At 37.3% G+C, this 20,377-nt stretch overlaps 1 protein-coding gene across 7 annotated transcripts in view; it reads right to left on the bottom strand.

The window, feature by feature from the left end:
- AKAP9 (A-kinase anchoring protein 9) overlaps positions 1-20,377 on the bottom strand; it is a 173,761-nt gene that overhangs the window by 61,317 nt on the left and 92,067 nt on the right. For all 7 annotated transcript variants that reach the window (XM_053655099.1, XM_037136468.2, XM_053655095.1 and 4 more), the window contains one exon: positions 12,107-12,333. In XM_053655099.1, the coding sequence (XP_053511074.1) occupies positions 12,107-12,333 (227 nt within the window). The remainder of the gene's footprint in view (positions 1-12,106; positions 12,334-20,377) is intronic.

The raw sequence follows: 20,377 nt of genomic DNA, 5'->3' as shown, positions 1-20,377 counted from the left end.
ACGCCCCCACATACAGCGTCACAACCCAGTGACCTGGGAGTCCAAGGCGCAGCTTCTCACATTTAAAGGGCCAGAACAGACCAAAAATGTCGCAGGAAGACCTCAAAGCCCCACAGATAAATCTAAGCGACGAAGAAATAGCAAAACTCTCAGACGCACAGTTTAAAACACTGGTCATCAGCTTCCTCACAGATCTGGTTGATTATAGCCACAAATTAGAGAAACATATGAAGGCTAAATTAAGGGAAATGAATGGAATTCCACAGGAAACCTATAGAGATGAAAAGGAAACTGGGACTCAAATCAATGGAGTGGACCAGAAGAAAGCAAATAATGGCCAAACAGAAAAGAGTCACGGAGCAAGAATTCAGAGAAATGAGGAGAGTCTTAGGAACCTCCAGGACATCTTTAAACGCTCCAATATCCGAATTATAGGGGTACCAGAAGGGGGAAAGACACAACCACCAGTGGAAAAATTATTTGAACAAATAATAAAAGAAAATTTCCCCAATCTGGCAAAGGAAATAGACTTCCAAGAAATCCAAGAAGCCCAGAGAGTACCAAAAAAGTTGGACTCAAGAAGAAACACACCAAGGCATATCATAATTACATTAGCCAAAATTAAAATGAAGGAGAGAATCCTAGAAGCAGCAAGAGCTAAGGGGACAATCACCTACAAAGGAGTCCCCATCAGACTGTCAGCAGATTTCTCAAAAGAGACCTTACAGGCAAGAAGGGGCTGGAAAGAAATATTCCAAGTCATGAAATCTAAAGCCCTACAACCAAGATTGCTCTATCCAGCAAAACTTTCATTTAGAATGGAAGGACAGATAAGGTGCTTCTCAGATAAGACCAAATTCAAGGAGTTCATCATCACCAAGCCCTTATTATATGAAATGTTAAAGGGACTTATCTAAGAAAAAGAAGTTAAAGAAACACGAACAATGAAAGAACAACAAGCTCACAGTTATTAACAACCACACCTAAAACGAAAGCAAACTAAAAGAACAGCTAGATCAGGAGTGGAAATATAGAAATGAAGATCTCAAGGAGGGTTAGCAACAGGGGAGTGGGAGGAGGAGATGGGGGGAGAAGGTACAGAAAATAAGTAGCATAGACAGCAGATAGAAAATAGATGGGGGGGGCAAGAATAGCATGGGAAATATAGAATCTAAAGGACTTGAGACACATGGACATAAACTAAAGGGGGGTAATGGTGGGGATGGGGGGCCAGGGTGGAGGGGAATGAAGGGGGGAATAGAACAACTGTAACAGCATAATCAATTTAAAAAAAAATTAAAAAAAAATTCAACTTCCTAGCCTGGCCAGGTAGCTCAGTTGGTTGTAGGTCTGATCCCCGGTAAGGGCGCATATAAGAAACAACTGATGAATGCATAAATAAATGGAACAACAAATAAATGTTTCTGTGTCTCTCCCTCCCCCTTTCCTCTCTCTCCCCCCAAAATAAAAATTCACTTCCTAAAAATTTTAAAATCACTTTCCTCCTGACTTAATTTGATCTTGATCATTTTTCACTTAGAATGTTCTTTTCTCTACATTCAGCATCTATCCTCACCATCTTCCTGCTCATCCATCTGCCTGAGAAATCTAAAACATAATTTCGATATTACTACTTTCTTGCCAAAAATATTTCAATGACTCCCCAACTTTTCAGCATAAAGTTAAAATAACTGAACTTAGCCATATAGGACTTGAGAGGTAACTACTGCCTATCATCCCTCTACCCTCAGGTTCTATCAGTTTTCCATGCTCCACCCCAAATGTTTATCACACAGAACTGTCCAGTCCTCACACACATCATGCTGGTTTACACCAACATGCTATTCCTTTTACCACAAATTTTCTTCTTGACCTATCTGGTTTCTACTTGTCTTTAAGTCTTGAGTTCCTTTCCTAAAATTTTCTCTGGAATTATACTTTCATCTCTGTCACTCCACTGAAACTGGTCTTGTGAAGTTACTGATGACCACATAAATTTCAGAATCCATTCTTCAGTTTGTAACTTATATGACCTGTCAGCAGTAACTGACAGAGTGATTCACTCCTTTCTTTTTCACAGAACAGGACAAAAAAGCATTTAAGAGCATATACACTGAAGCCAGATTGCCTGGGTTCAAATTCCGATCAAATTCTATCACTTAACAGGTAAGCGTAGGCAAGTGACTTCTCTAAATGGTTTCTACACTTCTGCCGTGGACCTCTCCACCCCCATCCAGTCTATTTTTACCAAGGCAGTCAAAGGGATCCTTTTGAAAAATAAGTTAGATTATTACTCCAAAATTGCTAATGAACCCAAACTGGAAATAATCTACATTTCTTCTAAATAGCAAATAGATAAACTGTGTTGCATGCATACAATGAAATACTCCCCAGTTATAAAAAGGAACTGTTAATATACATAACAACATAGTTGAATCTTAAATACACTTTGTTAAGGCTATGAAGCCAGACTTAAAACAGTACACACTGCATGACTGTATTTATGACACTCTGGAAAAGGCAAAACTAGAGGAATGGAAAGCAACCAATGGCTGCCGAGGCCAGGAGGTGGAGGAGGGGCCGACAACAAAAGAGCAGCACCAGGAAATTTTGGGCTGATGGATTTATTTAGTAACACATTTGTGGTGGTAGATACATATCTCTATGTATCTGTCACCAAAAAACCCCACAAAAAAGTGTCTACACAGTGAGCAAAGCTTATAGTATGTAAATTTTAAAAAGTTAACCAGAATGTGGGAGAACCCAAATTAGAATAAAAATTGTAACAAAGGGTTCTAACTATATTAAAAATGAGTAACAGCTTGGGGTGGGGACAGAAAAAAGTTAACCTAAGCTTCTTTGAAAAACAGTATTCTGACCTCATAAGGCTAAAGACAAAACACAGTGTATACAAATACTGTACCCTAATTAATAAATTTGTTTATTACTTTACAGGTATATATTCCTATCAGAATTTGTTTTTACTACATAGACAGATAGAGAAATAAATACAGATTCAAGGGATAAAATACTATATGTTTTCAAGCTGTCTCCTGAGAGAACTAGAAGGCATGACACCTAGTAGTAACAGGCGCATCTAGCTTTCCTATCTTGGTTTCTAAATGTTCACCAACAAAAAGAACTTGAAGCCTTTGGAAAAGTGGTTGATTCTAGGGCTGAGGCAGGAAAAATACATGCTGAGCCTGGAGCCTCTGATAATAAAAATGCTCAAAAGTAAGCACTTTGCTTGTGAGGTACAAACACCAACCTAAAAAAATTCTCAACGCCAAAGATAGAAGCAAAACGTATCACTACACTACTGGATTATAACCCGATTTAAAAAAAAAACACGAATTCATAAGAATCCTGATTAAATAGATGTGAATGAAGAGACAACTCTTACAGAAAAACTTCAATCAGTAATTAAAAGAATGTGGAAAATAGACCTCACAGTAATAACCATGCAAGCAAAATCTACTAATGTATGCTAACATTACTGGGTGAAAGTTTAAGGAGAAACAAAATTATTGGCATATTCTAAAGTATTCCCCAAGACACTTATTTATTACAAAGAGGCAAAAATACTAATATTACAGTGGAGAAACACATCAGATGTAACAATTAATCAAGATTTATGTCTCCAATTTAAAAAACAAAACAAAAAACTATGGACTGTGTTTTCTGTGGCTTCTCTAACAAATTTATGTTTACTCTCAAGTCATGAAAATATTATTCTACCTTTGTAGCTTTATTTTTAATAACTATGTCTATCTTGTAATATATCTTTTTTGCATGTTGTGAGGTGGGGGCTAAGGTTCTTTTTTTTCTTTTTCCATATAGATATCTATCTTCAAAAATTTGGGGAAAAAATTTTTCTTTCCCCAGTGAATTACTTTGTGGTCTTTGTTAAAAAAGTAATTTGATTATATGTATATGGGTTTATTTCTGGAACCTCTATTTTGTTCCACTGGTGTGTACTTTTTACCAGTACAGGAATGTCTTGCTTTATTAAATCTCAAAGTCAGGTAGCACGAGTCCTCCAAACTTGTTATATTTCAAAATCCTTTTGCCTGTTCTAGGTCCTTTGAATTTTCATATAAACTTTCGAATCACCTAGTCAATTTCTGTTTGTAAAAAACTGCTGGGACTTAGACTGGCATTACATTGCATCTATAGGTTAATGTAGAAAAAACTGACAACAAGATCATCTCCCAATCCACGGACCCTGCATGTATTCCATTTATTAAGGTTTTCTTTTATTTAGATCAGCAATGTTTAACAGTTTTCACTAGAGTTCTTATCCACATTTTGTAGTACCACTTGTTTGTGGACGCTATGTAAAGGATGTTCTAACAAGTTTATCTACAGTCCAAGTCAGGGGGCTCAGCTGGAGCATCCTCCTGTACACCAGAAGGTTATATAGGTTTGATCCCTAGTCAGGACACACACCAAGGGTGTGGGCTGGATCCATGGCTGGGCATGTATGGGAGGCAACCAGCTGATGCTTCTCTTTCACAATGACAAATCTCTCTCTCCCTTCCTCACTCTCTAAGATCAAAGAACATGTCCTCAGCTGAGGATTAAAAAAAAACCATCTACAAATGACACATAATTGTGTGTGTAACTGCATGTGAAAGAGTGTGCACTATAACACTTCAGAGAGTCATAAGGGAAGATGTGGAAACACCACTGTGCACGCGCATGTGGACACACAGGTACATGGTACCTGTTGCTCAGAATTGGATACATTACACTCCTTAGGTCATGGCACTAAGTTTCATCACTGGTCCACGCATGAAGGATACATTTTTGTACAAATGTATGTATTTTCAGTAATGTGAAAAGTACCTTCTAACCTGCCTCTCCAAACAAAAGCAAAAGAAAACAAAAGCAAAAGAAAACAAAAGATTAACATCACCAATAATAAGACACTGACATCACCCGTACCCTGATGACTCACACTGAGAGGATCCATTGCTTCTGAGGTAGTCTTGTCAGAAATGCGTAAGGGTCATGTAAACATGAGAAAATATCAGAAAAATCTAAATTGGGGGATATTCTAAAAATTGACTGGCCAGTGCTTTTAAAGCACGAAAGTCATGAAAACAAAGACAGACTCAGGAACTATCACAGACTGGAGGAAAAAAAGAAGCCATGACAGCAAAATGCAATGTGGGATCCTGGAAGAGACCCTAGAACAAAAAAAGGACTTTAGAGGGAAAACTGGTAAAATCTAGGTGGTGTACAGTTAAGGATAGTGTACCAGTTTTAGTTTTTTAGTTTTGATAATTAAAGTATGGTTATGGAAGATATTATTAAGAGGATTCTGGTGTAGGGTACATGGGTACTCCCTGTACTATTTTCACAACTTTTCTGTAAGTCTAAAGTTATTTTGAAATAAGGAGTTAAAATATTATACCCAATGATTCCACATCTCATTAAGAATTAAATCCAAGCTCCATGTGATCTGGTTCCCAGATATTGATTTAACCCCATCTCCCATACTTCCCCTTTCCTTGTTCCAGCTGCACTGGCCTCTGTCAGCCCCAAGAAACAACAAAAAGGTAAGCACAAGATCACTTCAGAACTTTTGTATTTGCTATTTGTTTGCCTGAAACATTCTTCCTTAACCTACCTGCCTGTTTCCTATATGTAGTTAAAATCATATTCAAGCATATTTATTATCACAGAGAAATAATTTCTGTACTTTCCCGACATAATGTTCCCTCCCCCCATTATGCTCTATCTCCTCCTATTTTTTCTTCACAGTAGATATCATTATCTGACACACTATATATTTATTGTCAGTCACCACCACTAAATATTTATTTTATTTATTTATTTTTAGAGAGGGGGAAGGGAGGGAGAAAGAGAGGAAAAGAAACATTGATGTCTGGTTGCCTCTCATGCACCCCCTACTGAGGACCTGGCTTACAATCCAGGTGTGTGCCCTGACTGGGAATCAAACCAGCGACCCTTTGGCTGGCACTCTATTCACTAAGCCACACCGACCAGGGCTCCACCATTAAATACTCAACTCTATAAAAACAAGGATTTTGGAGAGACTTCCAGTCAAGATGGAAGCATAGGCAAAGATGGCTTGCCTCCACGCATAACCACATCAAAATTACTACTAAAGTATGACCAAAGATCACTCACAGCCATCAGAAATCTAGCTGAATGTTAACCCAACAACTATAGAACTAAAGAAACCACATCAATCCAGAAGGGTAGGAGATTCGGAGAGGCAGAGATGCGAAGACTTGGAATGGGTATGTCCCACACACACGTGGTGCATAAATATTTGGGAGGGATGTATCAGGAGCCAGTGGTCCCAGACCCACACCGGGCCCCCCAGCCCAGGGTACCAATGCAGGAAAAGAAGCCTTCATAACTTCTGCCTCTAAAAACCAACAAGATGAAACTGATGAAAAAAAAATACTACTGGACTTCTTGGAAGTTCCTTTTAAAGGGCCAATTCTGAATTTAGATGCCCTTCCTCTGAGCTCCAACACACTGGTGGAGTAGCAGCTTGAAAGGTACCTGTGGTATAGGGGGAGGAATTGAAGTGTCTGGCAGCAGGGTGAAAGCTGGGAGGCAGCTCTCTCCCAGACAGAAAGGTGGGCTGAGGCCATTGTGCTTGCTCTGAGCCCTTCCGCGCCAAGCCACTGAACTAGCAGGCAGGAAACATATGTGAGACTCCATCAGCCTGGCTTACACTGTTTGCCCCACCCAGGCCTTAATCTGAGGCTCTGCCACATCCAACTTACAGGCCTGCCTCCAGCCCCAAATCTCTGGCTAAGCAGCCCCAGGCCTGGCACCAGCAGCAGCCAACTTTGGATCACAGTATGGCTTTGCCTAGGAATCTCCGAGTCTAGTACAAGTAGTAGCCATCTCGAATTGCTTTATAGCTCATGTTGGGTGGTTCCAGGCAGAACACAGGTGGTGGCTGACCCTAACCCGCACCACAAGGGTGACATAAGAGCATGCACACCAAGTGGCCAGTTACAAACCACATCGGAGCACCACCACCCTGCCCTAGCACAGCTGACCTTCACGGAGGGTGGAAGTTGGTGGTCAGTTAGTTATAGCCAGTCTTTGAAGCTGACTGGCCTGGCTAAATCCCTCACATTGACCTGCCAACAGCAAACAAGGCTCAACTGCAAGAGGAGGGTGTACTCGACACACATGGAGGGCGCACCCTGAGCACCCAGTTTGGGTGATAAGGGAGGCTGTGTCACTGGAGCCTACAGGCCATGTAACCAAGCAGCGAGTCACAGTGGCTCTACATAATAGAAACAAACTCAGGGAGGCTGCCAAAATAATGAGACAAAGAAACATGGTTGAAATGAAAGAAAAGATCAAACCTCCAGAGAAAGAGCTAAATGATATGGAGACAAGCAATCTATCAGATGCAGAGTTCAAAATATTGGTTATAAGGATGCTCAAGGAACTCAGTGAGTACTTCATTAGCATAAAGAAGAGCCAGGGAGAAATAAAGGTTATATTAATGGAAATAAACAATTTACAGTGAATCAGCAGCAGAATGATGAAGTTGAGAATAAGATCAATGATTTGTAATATAAGGAAAAAACAACCAATTAGAACAAGAAGAAAAAATAATCTAAAAAATTAGGATAGTGCAGAAGTCTCTGGGATAACTTCAAGCTAACCGACATTCACATCATAGGGGTGCCAGGAGGAGAGAAAAGAGCAAGAAATTAAAAATCTATTTGAAAAAATAATGAAGAAAATCTTCCTAATATGGTAAAGGCAATAGACATGCAAAGCCAGCAAGAACAGAGTCCCAAACGAGGTGAATGTAAACAAACCCACATCAAGACACATCATAATTAAAATGCCAAAGTTTAAAGATAAAGAGAGAATATAAAAGTAGCAAGAGAAAAGCAGTAAGTTACCTACAGGGGATTTCCCATAAGGCTGTCAGCCTATTTTTCAAAAGAAACTTTGTAGGGTAGAATGGATTAGCAACAAATACTCAAAATCATGAAAACCAGGGATGTACAACCAAGATTTCTCTAATTAGCAAAGTTATCATTTAGAATGAAAAGGCAAATAAAGAGCTTCCAAGATAAGAAAAAACTAAAGGAGTTCATTATCACCCAAACATTATATGAAATGTTAAAGGGACTTATTTAGGAAAAAGAAGGTCAAAACTATGAATAATAAAATGTCAATAAACATACACACGAAAAACAAGGATTCTGTCCCTTTTGTTCATTGCTGTACTTCCAGTGCCTAGAAAAACAATTGTTATATGGTAGGTGCTCAATAAACTTGATTAATGAGTGAGTGTGAAACCCTCTGACAAACCTTACTTGGTTCCACCTTACCCTAAACTGTCAGATGCTCCTCTTTTTTCTAGTCTCGGTATCCTGTGTAGAGCTATTTACATGAATTTCTCTTTCACTGCAAGCACAATTATAATACTCTAAGTTCTGTTTTAAATCTTTTAGTAAGTAAAAATAAATCAAGGTAAAAGGAAATATTCCGTTATGAAGAACCAAATACTGACTCACTGAAAAGAAAATCGAATGCAAGTTATTTCACAAAGATGACTACACATTGTTTATATTTTCTAACTATTAAAAATATCATGTTCAGAATCATTCTAGTTTTTGATGAGAATTTAAAGTCATCAATGGCTACAAATATCTATTAATGGATGAGCAGTAACTTAACTAAAATTAGTTTAAAAGAATGTTTTACAAAGCTCCTATTCTTAATGCCTGAAAAATATAATTCACCCAAGGCATATCTTATTTTTATACTAAATGTCAAACAACTACTTCAACCTTTTATAAAACAGATATTAGTAGAACACTTCAAAATTCTGCTAGAATAATACACATATTATACTAATAATCTCTAGAGTCCTTCAAACTTTTGTGTGTATCAGAATCACCTAAAGGACTCGTTAAAACACGGGTTGCTGAGTTCCATCATTCAGTAGGTCTGGTTGGGGTGGGGACTGAGAATTTATATTTAGACAAGTTCTCAGTGATACTGATATTGCTGGTTTAGAGACTACAGTACTTTTGAGAACTGCTTCCTGTTCTAGGCAGTTTTTGTGATCTTTCAGTACAGGAAAAGTTAGATAACATATTGCTGCTTCAGTACTTAGAAAATTGAGAATAGTCTGGCTTCTACTGTACCTCACACTACCTGGTCACTTAAGCAGATATGATGAGCTATGACCATGGCCCAGGAAACTGAGTGTTTCAGGTAGACCTGACACACTTGTCTACAGGCAACACTCATGAAGCGGGGGGAAGAGAGGCCTATAGGAACACTGCAACCACCGATCACTTCTGATTTATTTACTGTTCTCCACGATGCTTGTGAAAAGACAAATATACTGCATTAACTGCACTGTCCATAATTTGCGATGGTATCAAGTAGTAGCAACAGCATTAACAGTACTCAAGATCCAGGTCAAAGTAATCAACAATGGTCAAAAAAGGAAAAGTACAAACAGTTGTTTTCATGGTATGAAAGAATACAAATCACAAAATTAAATACTGATATGACTGGAATAAGCCCTCCAAAAGCAGCACCATGTAGAAATTCAGAATTTATACTATACAGCTCATGAAATAAAAAAGGTAAAATGTACATGCACTCAAGCTTTCAAGGTGTTGAAAAGCAACACCGGAAAACACCTGCTGCACTGGCCCCATTAATTTAGTGGCGCATCAGACTGTTAGAGTGGCTTGTGCATAAGCATTTTAAAAGAAAGCCAATCTGTGGCCTGTGTTAATTAGAAAAGTAAAGACTTCTGAAAACAGTAAATCTTAGGAGACAATATGTATTTTCTTATAGTAGCTCTTACACAGCATTCATAATTTCGATGTTTGAGCTTAAGTAAAGTCTCTTGAAACCAAAGCTGAAAAAATATAGTGAAGATTAAAATTCTCTGATCTAAGCCCTGGCCAGGTGGCTCAGTTCACTGGAGCATTGTTTCTTACACCAAAAGGTTGCGGGTTTGATTCCCAGTTGGGGCACTTATGGGAGGCCACCAACTGATGTTTCTCATGTCAATGTTTCTCTTTCTCTCTCTCCCTTACTCTCTCTCTAAAAATCAATAAAAAACATATCCTTGGCTGAGAATAAGAAATAAATAAATAAAATGATCTGATCTAAAGTATAATTTCATACCTTGCTAAATTAATAACACAAACGAAGCCTGTCTCTATCAATGCCATTTCCTTACTAGTACTTAGGATACTGGCAAAGAAAAATAAACCACTGTGGTGTGAGTGAAAGATGGGACCACTATTATTGTTTGTGTAAACAGTCCCTCTTGCTATTGTATATTGGCAAATACACAAAGATTTGAGTTTTCAGAAATACCACACTTTCTTAGTTCTTTGTGATGCTCAAGGGAATTGTTGTGTTACTGAAGCAAAAGCATTTTAATCATTTTGTACCTGTTGTGAAAGAAAGCTTCAGAGAAATAGTTGCCCAAAGATAGCAATAACTATATATCATATTGCATCTTCAGAATTTATCTATGGAAACATTTTGAGACCTACTTAACTTAATATGAGCACCTTTGTTTGGCCAGTCAATCAAGATGCAATCCAGAAGTTTTATCAGCAGATGTATTACGATATATTCCCCTGGTCAATTAGGGAATTCCCATCCCAGTGTGATCCCTCAGTCACCTCCTGTACATGTCCCAACTGGGGACTAAACCCACAACCTAGGCAGGCATGTGCCCTGACCAGAGCAGAACTGGCAACCTGTTTGTTTGCGTTTGCAGGATGACGCCCAACCAAGTCACACTGGTCAGGGAGGATTCTTCTGCTTTTGAAGATACAGTCCATACTCTATCGAAGAGAATATAGACAGTCTCCTGACAAAGAATGAATCTGGGGGAAATTGGTTGGGTGTCATACCTGACTACTAAGAAGACAAATATTTCAGGGGAAATACATGTTGTTTTGATAATGCTTCTTCATTAAGTGCTAATAGCAAGTTACCAACAGAAAGGAAAAAAAGGAATGATAAACTGATAATGCTAAGTTAATGAAACAGGTAATTAACACATTACTCCAAGTGCCACTACCCATGAGATGAGTCAAGAATGGCCTACACTCACTAACTTAACCCAAAAGTAAATGAATCCAGCATTCAAACGCCAAATATGTAACACTGTCAAATCTGCTACACCCAGTTATTGTTGTTGCAAAAAACAAATAGAATAATGATACAAAAAAAAGACAGAATCAATGAAAGCCAGATATCAGAAATAACAAAATCAAAGATACTCTTTAAACTTCTCAACTTGTTTGAAATACACTTGGACCTAAGATGCTCTGACTAAACATAACATGGTAATACTGGCCCTTACCCTGAAAGAATTATTTGATTAATATGACAGCTATGATTCTACAGTTCATAAATTTCTAAATTTCAGTTGAACATTTTTTAAATAAGTGAATTTTCTTCATTTTAAAGTAGCAAATAATGTTTTAAATTCTGCATACAAACTTTGAGAGACAATTATATAAATTTCACACCCAAAATTTTATAGATGGAGAACACTACAATTTCAGTTATAAATACAATGGTTTAAAATTTTCCTATAAAAATTGTACTTTAATACAGAAACTGTCCTGTACTCTAATTTCTTAACAAGAGATAGTCTATCAAGTGGTCTAAACCTATTTGTGAAAATGATAGAAAAGTCATGTAAAGAAATAGTAATGTTATGACATACTAGAGCACATAGTTTTAGGGATAACTTCACTATTCCTTCAAAAATTATATATATTGTAGTGGAATATTTCATATAATGGTGAATTTAAAATCTCTCTTAGTATCAAAAAGTAACATGTAAGAGTCTGGAAATACATCCGATTTTAGAACCGGAGGAGCCCGCCAGCACATCAGGCTGTGCCACCTGAAGAGAAGACTGCTGACCCCGGTGCTGGTTGTCAGAGACAACCAATTTTTAAGGGGGAGCCTGACTAAAGTTCTTTGGAACCTGGGTAGAGAAAACATTTCGTTGGCTTAAATGAGTGGCTTAAAAGCCAACCTACTTCAAACTCAGTACATATTAGCAATACAAGGACGTTACCTGACTACTAGTTTCACTTATGGCTTCTAGTAGTTTTTCAACTGCTGCTTGTAGTCGAGAGCTAATATTCAGCATGAATTCTTCATTTTCGGGATCTATTTCAATTCCAGAAAATCCACTCCTCATGAGCCGCTGGGACAGCTCTGTTCCTTCCTCAGTTACTTCTGACCACATGCTACTGTCATTTCTTGGCATATCACTTCTGGAATAAGATGGTATAGATTCACCTGTAAGCAGAGTAAATAACAGTATTTTAAAGGCATAAATCAATTATAATGAAAAATTATAGTAAAAAAGGGTTACAAAATAAAATAAAATTAACACCTGAAATCAATGAAATTACAAAGGCCTTCTAAGAACAATGCAACAAAATAAATAAAATATACAACTACAAATTATATTACTTCGTAACCAAAAAGGTAAAAATGAGGATAAATGCTATGCAAACAGGGCTTTGCAGAATTAGTATTTAGGTTATTTATCTCCTTTTCTTTGATGAAAACTTTTAAAACAACTTTTAAGTATCAGCAGATATTTCCTAAGAGTAAACTCTACCATGTAGAGTTTACTAAGTAATGGAGACAGATAAGTGACAAGAGCTGGATCCCTTCCTCAAGCAGTTTACAGTGTATGATAAGAAAATAAACACACTAACCCCCACATGAAAATAAATATGCAATGGGATGTCACAGATGCATGAAGGACATGAGTGCTGAATTCTGTCTGGAACGAACCCCATGGTTTCTGAGCACCACCCTGCACAGCATCACCTACTCTGGCGGGGCAGTAGGAGGGACTGAGGTCATTTTGCAGCTTGTTACTTTTGTAAGATGTATATGTGAAGAGGTCAGACTAATGAGCAGCTCTAATTTAATTATGAACTTATTTATATATACCATTCTTAATTCTTATGTAAAGAAAATTGAGAAGATAAACTTCGGAAGTGTTTAAAGCACAGGTTATTCATGAAGTACTGTGCTTATCCATAGCAACATGCTACAAACCAACAATGAAAATTTCTGAAGAGGAATTACCTATTCTTTTATTATACCTAGTAGGTACTTCTTATCAGTAACTGTACAAAACAAATTAAGAGAACAGGAAACTTTAATTTTGAAAGTATGCGGAATAAATATTCACTTTGACACAGTCAGACAGAAGAATAAGAGCCATTTATTAAAATGTCTTGCTAATATAGCTTGTGCCACAGAGTTATCTTAGTCTCATGTACTAACAACATTAGATGTAGTTTCACATGTAACATCTGAATTCAGCACCATTCAATCAATATTCACTAACCACCTTCTCTGTATAATTCACTGGCTGAAAAGTGGAAAACTGCATCCTAGGAAATTTTAAATGTTTAATATTATACAGCTTTATCTAATTTTTGGAGTAACAGTGAATATAATTTTCACTTTGTATTTTTATTCCCAAAATTTAAAAAACAGACACCAACTGGACTGGTATTTACTTATATTATTTCACATATTTAAAATAAAATGTCTTAAAAGGGTTATTTTATATATACTCATGAGTTCAAATAATCCTGGCATTCAAAATTAATTCAGACAAAGTATGACACAGTGTATATTAAAAGGTTACCAAATCAAAGTACTGTAGAAAATAAATGATACTTCTGAAGAAGTTATGGAAGCAAGAAACACTACTAGTTTATAATAGGTGTTAAAAACAAAAATTATTTATGTTGTATAGCAAGTTTACCTGAAGAATTAAATGCATTCTAGTGACATTTTCTTTCTAATGAATACACAAAAGATTTTATTTCTTCTTTGGAACATATTCAAATCATTTTTGTTTATATGTAACTTCAAAATGTTATTAATAAAATACATTAAGACATTTTGTTCTATAAATCCTCTGTATTTTGTGCTTGAGATTTGCTGCATGTAATACACAGTATCTTCAATCTTCTCCCCACTACTGATTCTTTCTCTGTACCCCCCAAAAAAGAAAAGGCACCCATGGGTTTTTCTCAGCTTTGCTCCCCTATCTCAAGGTAAGCCTCAACGGATTTGATGAGGGATGAAACCGGCTCCTACCCCCACCCCTATTGGTTTCTGTTCCCAAAGCACCAAAGGTGCTCTCTCACAGGGTAACAGTGACCTCCCCATTGTCAAATCCAATACCATCTTCTCAGTCCTTGTCCTAGTTGACTTTCTAGACAAACAACATTACTGAAATCTCTAACTTTTTAAATTGTTTTTGTTTCCTGGAATATCTTTCTCCTGTCATACTCTGATTCTTTTCTTCTTCTTTTTTGCACAGGTTCTTCTGTTAACTTATGATATACACAGGCTCCAGCTTTGTTTGTCCCTCTCCTCTCAGTAAGTACTGCTGCTAAATCTCTACAAACCCAAATTTCTAAAAGTTGGCTCTTCTCCAACACATAGCCCATTGACACTTCAGACTAATCATGTTTATGCTTACATTATATACTTTCTCCTGAACTTTTAGTAATGACTCTTCTGTCATCTAAAAATCATGTAAGCTGGAAACCCAGAATCATCTTGTACTACTTTCTTTCTCCCTTGTCTTACACATTTAGTCTTCTCCAACCTGTGCTCAATCTTCCTCCATCTTATCTCATGTCTTTGACACTTGTCATCTGGGCAATTGAAATAGTCTTTTAATCACCCTCTTCTTCTCCAACCCTTCCTCTGCATTGCTATAGTTTGCTTCCTGATTCTTAGTGCTCAAAAAATTATTTACCTCCCCATTATTAAGAGCAAAACCCCAGTTTCCAAATTTAAGACCATTCACAACTTAGTTCCAGCCTGCTTTCCAGCTGATTTCTTCCAGCTATTTCCCTGACCTCATCCTCACTTCTCCACATTCTCTCACTCCATAAATCCTTGACTTTCCATCATATTCGACTATTCCCTTTCCTCAGAGAACAGAACTGTCCTGTTCTCTGTATTCGTGGAAAAAAATACAAAACAAAAAACTGGACACAGGTGAAATACCAAAGAAGCCAACAAGAGTGGGTTTCATGAAGGCTACAACAATTTTGTAACATGTCAATAGAAATCTCAGAACAGTTAGTTTGGTACATAGCAGTTAATGGTTATTCAAAAGTTCTTTAGTTATTTACTTTATGGATTATACAATGCTTATTCCACAGAGATAACAATAAGCTTCTCAGGTTAAAGCAGGATGTGTGATACGACAGAGCATTCTTCTATCCCAGTGGCCTTCAGAAGATCTCTAGGGCTCCAACTGGAAACTACCAACTCTGGTCTGACTCGCATACCTGACAGATGGAAAAAACTCCACTGAACCTCTGGAACACTAGGAGGTTTGCTCAAGGTAGCAGTGAGCTAGAACAAAAATCAAGGGCCTTCTAATTACCAATCCAGCATTCCTTTTATAATATCACACTACTCCTAAAGAAAGCGGCAGTAAATGAGACTCATTCCTGACTTCCTAAGGAAGAAGTGTGCATTCTCCTGATGAGCCACCATAGTACAGGTGTCCAGAAAAATTTTCTTCCAACATGTCCTGGGAGAATAATTTTTTTTATGAACTAGTGTAATATTTACTCAAGTTCAAGTGATTTCACCTTGGCTCAAAATGTCCCTTCATTTCATAAACTAGGTTACTCTTAGAAGGAAGAAAACATTAACAAATCGATTATTTTTTCTGAGAGTTAACAAATCCATACATGTTTAAAACATTTGTTGTAATATTAAATAAGATGAAAGATTTCAAAAGTTCATTTTAGTCTGGCAATAATGCATCCATTAAAAATATGATGGAATGTCAAAAATAATTCTTACCATATGAAACACTGTCAATATTTTAAAGCCAGTATCTCCTTCAAAGTTTATGAGAAAATTCAAGGTGTTAAATTATAAATTCTATTAATTCAACTTTTCCTTTGAAGTAGGTCAGTAAGAAGCTTAGAAAATTCCTTGGCAAGTGGAATGAAGAAACTGAGATACATAGCGGAACAAACTGGCTGAGCAATTTATAGCCAGATAATAAACTGCAAGGTTTTACCTTACACATTCCAGACAGTGCTGGGGCAGACCAACCTCAGCCCCAGTCACAGTCCCTCTTTGGTTACATTCTTTGAAAGTGAAACTGACTAGGCAATAATCCTGATCCATATATATTAGCATATTGAAGAACACAACTGGAAAGCTCATGAATATTCTATTAATATCTTCTTCTAAAATTCTTGCCTTTAGAAAACAGATAAAAACACTTAAGACAATGGACCCACTGCATGCTCTCCCTGGAGCATGCCTGCACATTCAGGCATGTATGTATCTTTGCTTTCTTTTTCCTAAGCTCTAAAGGTTCCCACGTGGTTTGTAGCCAGGAGAGCAGCAGATAGCAGCAGCTCTTCCCAGGCTAACCCCCTGTACATGTAAGGCCCTGCTTTTTTTTGCCTCTGTAACTTAGTCCTGAGTCCATTCAGCCCAGGTGGCTTACTTTTTCTGCCTGTGACATTCTTTCTAAAAGACCAATGCAACTCTCTGAGTAGCCTACTGGAGTCTCCTTTTCAAGTGTTTTGATTTGCATGCTAAATAAATTTCCTCTTGAGTTAGAGTTCTTAGTACTGAATAGTTTCTTGGCTGGATTCAAGAACTGAGAGTCAACATCACTGGTGACACCTTCAAGATGCAAAGTGGATCTGATAAGTGATCCCAAATGATATTAATGATCATCCTAATTTTATTAGTAAGACTATCATTGTTAAACACAAAAACAAATAATCAGTTGATAAGTGAGTTGATAAGTGAAACAAATTGATAAGTGAACATAACTCATGATACCAATATAACAGCAAAATTCTTATCTCTGATATAATATTCTAGACACTGAACTTCTTAACCATGGATTTAAATTTTTTCTCTTATACCTTAATATTATTCTTTCAGAATCAGTTAAGAGTTAAATAATAAAAATTTTAAAAGGCTTAATGGATTAAAGTACACATAAAGTGGTTTTAAGTAAAATATTAAGTGCTGTGAGTTTATCTTGCTTGAATTGGACTCTCAGCACTTGCTTCACTAGACTGTGAATTGCTACAGGGCAGAGGCATAGCCCTAGCCAGATAGCTCAGCTGTTTGAGCACTGTCTCATACACCAAAAGACCGTGGCTCTGATCGCTTGGTCAAGGCACAAACACAGGTTGCCGGTTCAATGCCCAGCTGGGGCATGTATGGGAGGCAACCGATTGACCTTTCTTTCACATTGATGTTTCTCTCTTTCCCCCTTTCTTCTTTCTCTAAAAATCAATAAATATATCCTTTAGCAAGGATTTTTTTAAAAAGCAAAAGGCATAAAGAAATTGCTCAATGCTTGTAGAATTGAACCGATAAGACTGTGTATAACTGAAAAACTACTGTATTATTGGATATCTTAAAATAGGACACAAACATATTGAATCTATACTGAGGGATTTAGATGTAACCATGCAAGAAAGTAGATCGGATGTCCCTGAAAATTTTCTTTCTCTTAGAAAATAAACATAATCCTCTGTGCTTGCATTAAATTACCAATTAATTCCTTTTTACAACTATGAAAACACTGCCCTGGAAGTGAGTTTGCTATCTTTCAAGATATGCAATTTGCTGAGCACTTCAGCAACCACTTTGAGAAGGGTCTAAGAGAACTAACAAAAAAGTCACAAAATATTTTTACTCCACAGAACACTCCTCAGAGTGTCTTCTGAATATAGTTTAGTTTAGGTCTTAGCTGAACAGCAAAATCCCCCATGATGGTTTAAGTGAAAGCAGTTTATAAAATAACTTTCTAAAAACACATAATTTGATAAACACTCTTACAATGAAACAAAAAAAGTACTATCTAATTCTTTTACATACACCCAAGATTCATTTGCAGGAATAAAATAGCCCTCGATTGAGAGCTTAACCAAGAATAAAGTTACTTTGAAAAATACACCTAACAAAGTTTGAAAAGAATGAATTTAAAAGAAGTTCTAAAATACTATATTTTAGGTCTTATTTTGCTAAAAGCAATTTAAAAACTTGTCTTTGATCTTGACTGGGGTGCTTTTAAATTAATTATACTTAAAATTCCAAGTCAAGTTTTTTTTCCTGCACTTAGAAGCATGCAACTGGCCAACTTCTAATTCTGCAAAGATAAGTGGAACAGGTAATTTCTTCTCATTATTCCACATAAAAGTTAAAAAGCAGAAAACTGTAAAAAATTGTATAAACTGTAATTTTTTATAATGTCAGCCTCTGGACTTCTGGCCAAGATGGAAGCATAGGTAGATACACTTTGCTTCCTTGTACAACCGAAAGGACAACAAATGTATTGGTTAAAAACAAACAATAACCAGAACTGCCATAAAATCAATCTGTAAGGAATTAAAGAAGAAACATTCTTAATAACCAATAAGTTAAAGAAGAAACATTCATTCAGACTGTAGGAGGGGCGGAGATGAGTAGCCAGGAGAGAGGATGCATGGAAAGGTGGCAGCTAGAGGACTGGTGTGGGAGAGGTGGTGGTTGGCAGACTGGGCAGTCCCACATTTGCATGCAGATAAGCTGGGAGGAACAACTGAGTAGTGAGACAGACTGCATAACCCAGAGTTTCAGCTCAAAGAAATAAAGCCTAAATACCTCTGGCTGTAAAAACCTGTGGGTGTTGCGGTGGTGGGAGAAACTTCCAGCCTCACAGGAGAATTCACTGGAGAGATCCACAGGGTCCTAGAATGTACACAAACCACCCCCCACCTAGGAATCAGCACCAGAAGGGCCCAATTTGCTCATGAGTATCAGGGGAAGTGACTGAAAGCCAGCTGAGATGTGAGCAAGAGACATTGTTCCCTATCAGACCCTTCCCCAATTTACAGCACCTCAATGCAGCAACATGGCTCACCCTGCCCTGGCAAATAACTAAGGCTCTGCCTCCTTTTACAACATAAAAGGTGCACCAAGGTAAAAAAAAAAATGGCCCAAATGAAAAAACAGGTCAAAGCTCCAGAAAAAAATACAACTAAATCATGAAGAGATAGTCAGCCTATCAGATGGACAGTTCAAAACAATGGTAATCAGCATGCTCACAGAAATGGTTGAGTATGGTCACAAAATAAGGGAAAAGTGAAGGCTATGTAAAGTAAAACAAAGCAAAATATACAGGGAACCAACCATGAAGGGAAGGACCAGGACTCAAATCAACAATTGGGAGCAGAAGGAAGAAATAAACATTCAACCAGAAAAAAATTAAGAATTCAAAAAAATGAGGAGAGGCTTAAGAACCTCTGGGACTTTAAACATTCCAACATCTGAATCATAGGGTGCCAGAAGGAGAAGAGGAAGAGCAAGAAATTGAAAACTTATTTGAAAACACAACAAAGGAGAACGTCCCCAGTGTGGCGAAGGAAACAGACTTCCAGGAAGCCCAGAGAGTGCCAAAGAGTTTGGACCCAGGGAAACACATCCCAAGGCACATCATAATCACATTAGCTAAGATTAAAGATGAGGAGAGAATCCCAAAAGCAGCAAGAGAAAAGGAGACAGTTACCTACAAAGGACTTCCCATAGACTGTCAGCTGATTTCTCAAAAGGAATGGGCTGGAAAGAAGTATTCAAAGTGATGAAAGGCAAGGACCTACATCTTACATCAGTCCAGCAAAGCTATCATTTTAGAATGGGAGGGTGGATAAACTGCTTCCCAGATAAGGTCAAGTTAAAGGAGTTCATCACCACCAATCCCTTATTAAATGAAATGTTAAGTGGACTTATCTAAGAAAAAGATGATGATTAAAAATATAAACAGTAAAATGACAACAAACTCACAACGATCAACAACTGAACCTAAAAACAAAAGCAAACTAAGGAAACAACTAGAACAGGAACAGATTCACAGAAATGGAGATGACATGGAAGGTTATCAGGGATTAGTGGGGGGAATAGGGGAAAAGGTACAGGAAATAAGCACAAATGGTAGGTACAAAATAGGGGGAAATTAAGAATAGTATAGGAAATGGAGAAGCCAAAGAACTTATATATATAACCCATGGACATGAACTAAGGAGGGGAATGCTGGAGGGTGGGGCATGGAGCAGGGCAGAGGGGAAAAAAATTGGGACAACTGTAATGATATAATCAATAAAATATATTAGAAAAAAAGAAAAGAATGTCAGCCTCAAACTGGGTAGACATGTTTAGGTGTGGAATGGTAGTAAAGTATGGGCTTGATCTTCTGATGCAAGAGCCAGGCATCTGGCTCTGACAAATATTTTCTCCATTTGACAAATATTTTCTC

The sequence above is a fragment of the Artibeus jamaicensis genome, unplaced genomic scaffold, assembly GCF_021234435.1.
Source record: "Artibeus jamaicensis isolate MK-2021 breed Jamaican fruit bat unplaced genomic scaffold, CSHL_Jam_final contig_923, whole genome shotgun sequence".
Taxonomy (NCBI): domain Eukaryota; kingdom Metazoa; phylum Chordata; class Mammalia; order Chiroptera; family Phyllostomidae; genus Artibeus; species Artibeus jamaicensis.
Note: the sequence above shows the minus strand (reverse complement) of the source record. Positions and strands in the feature narration are given on the sequence as shown.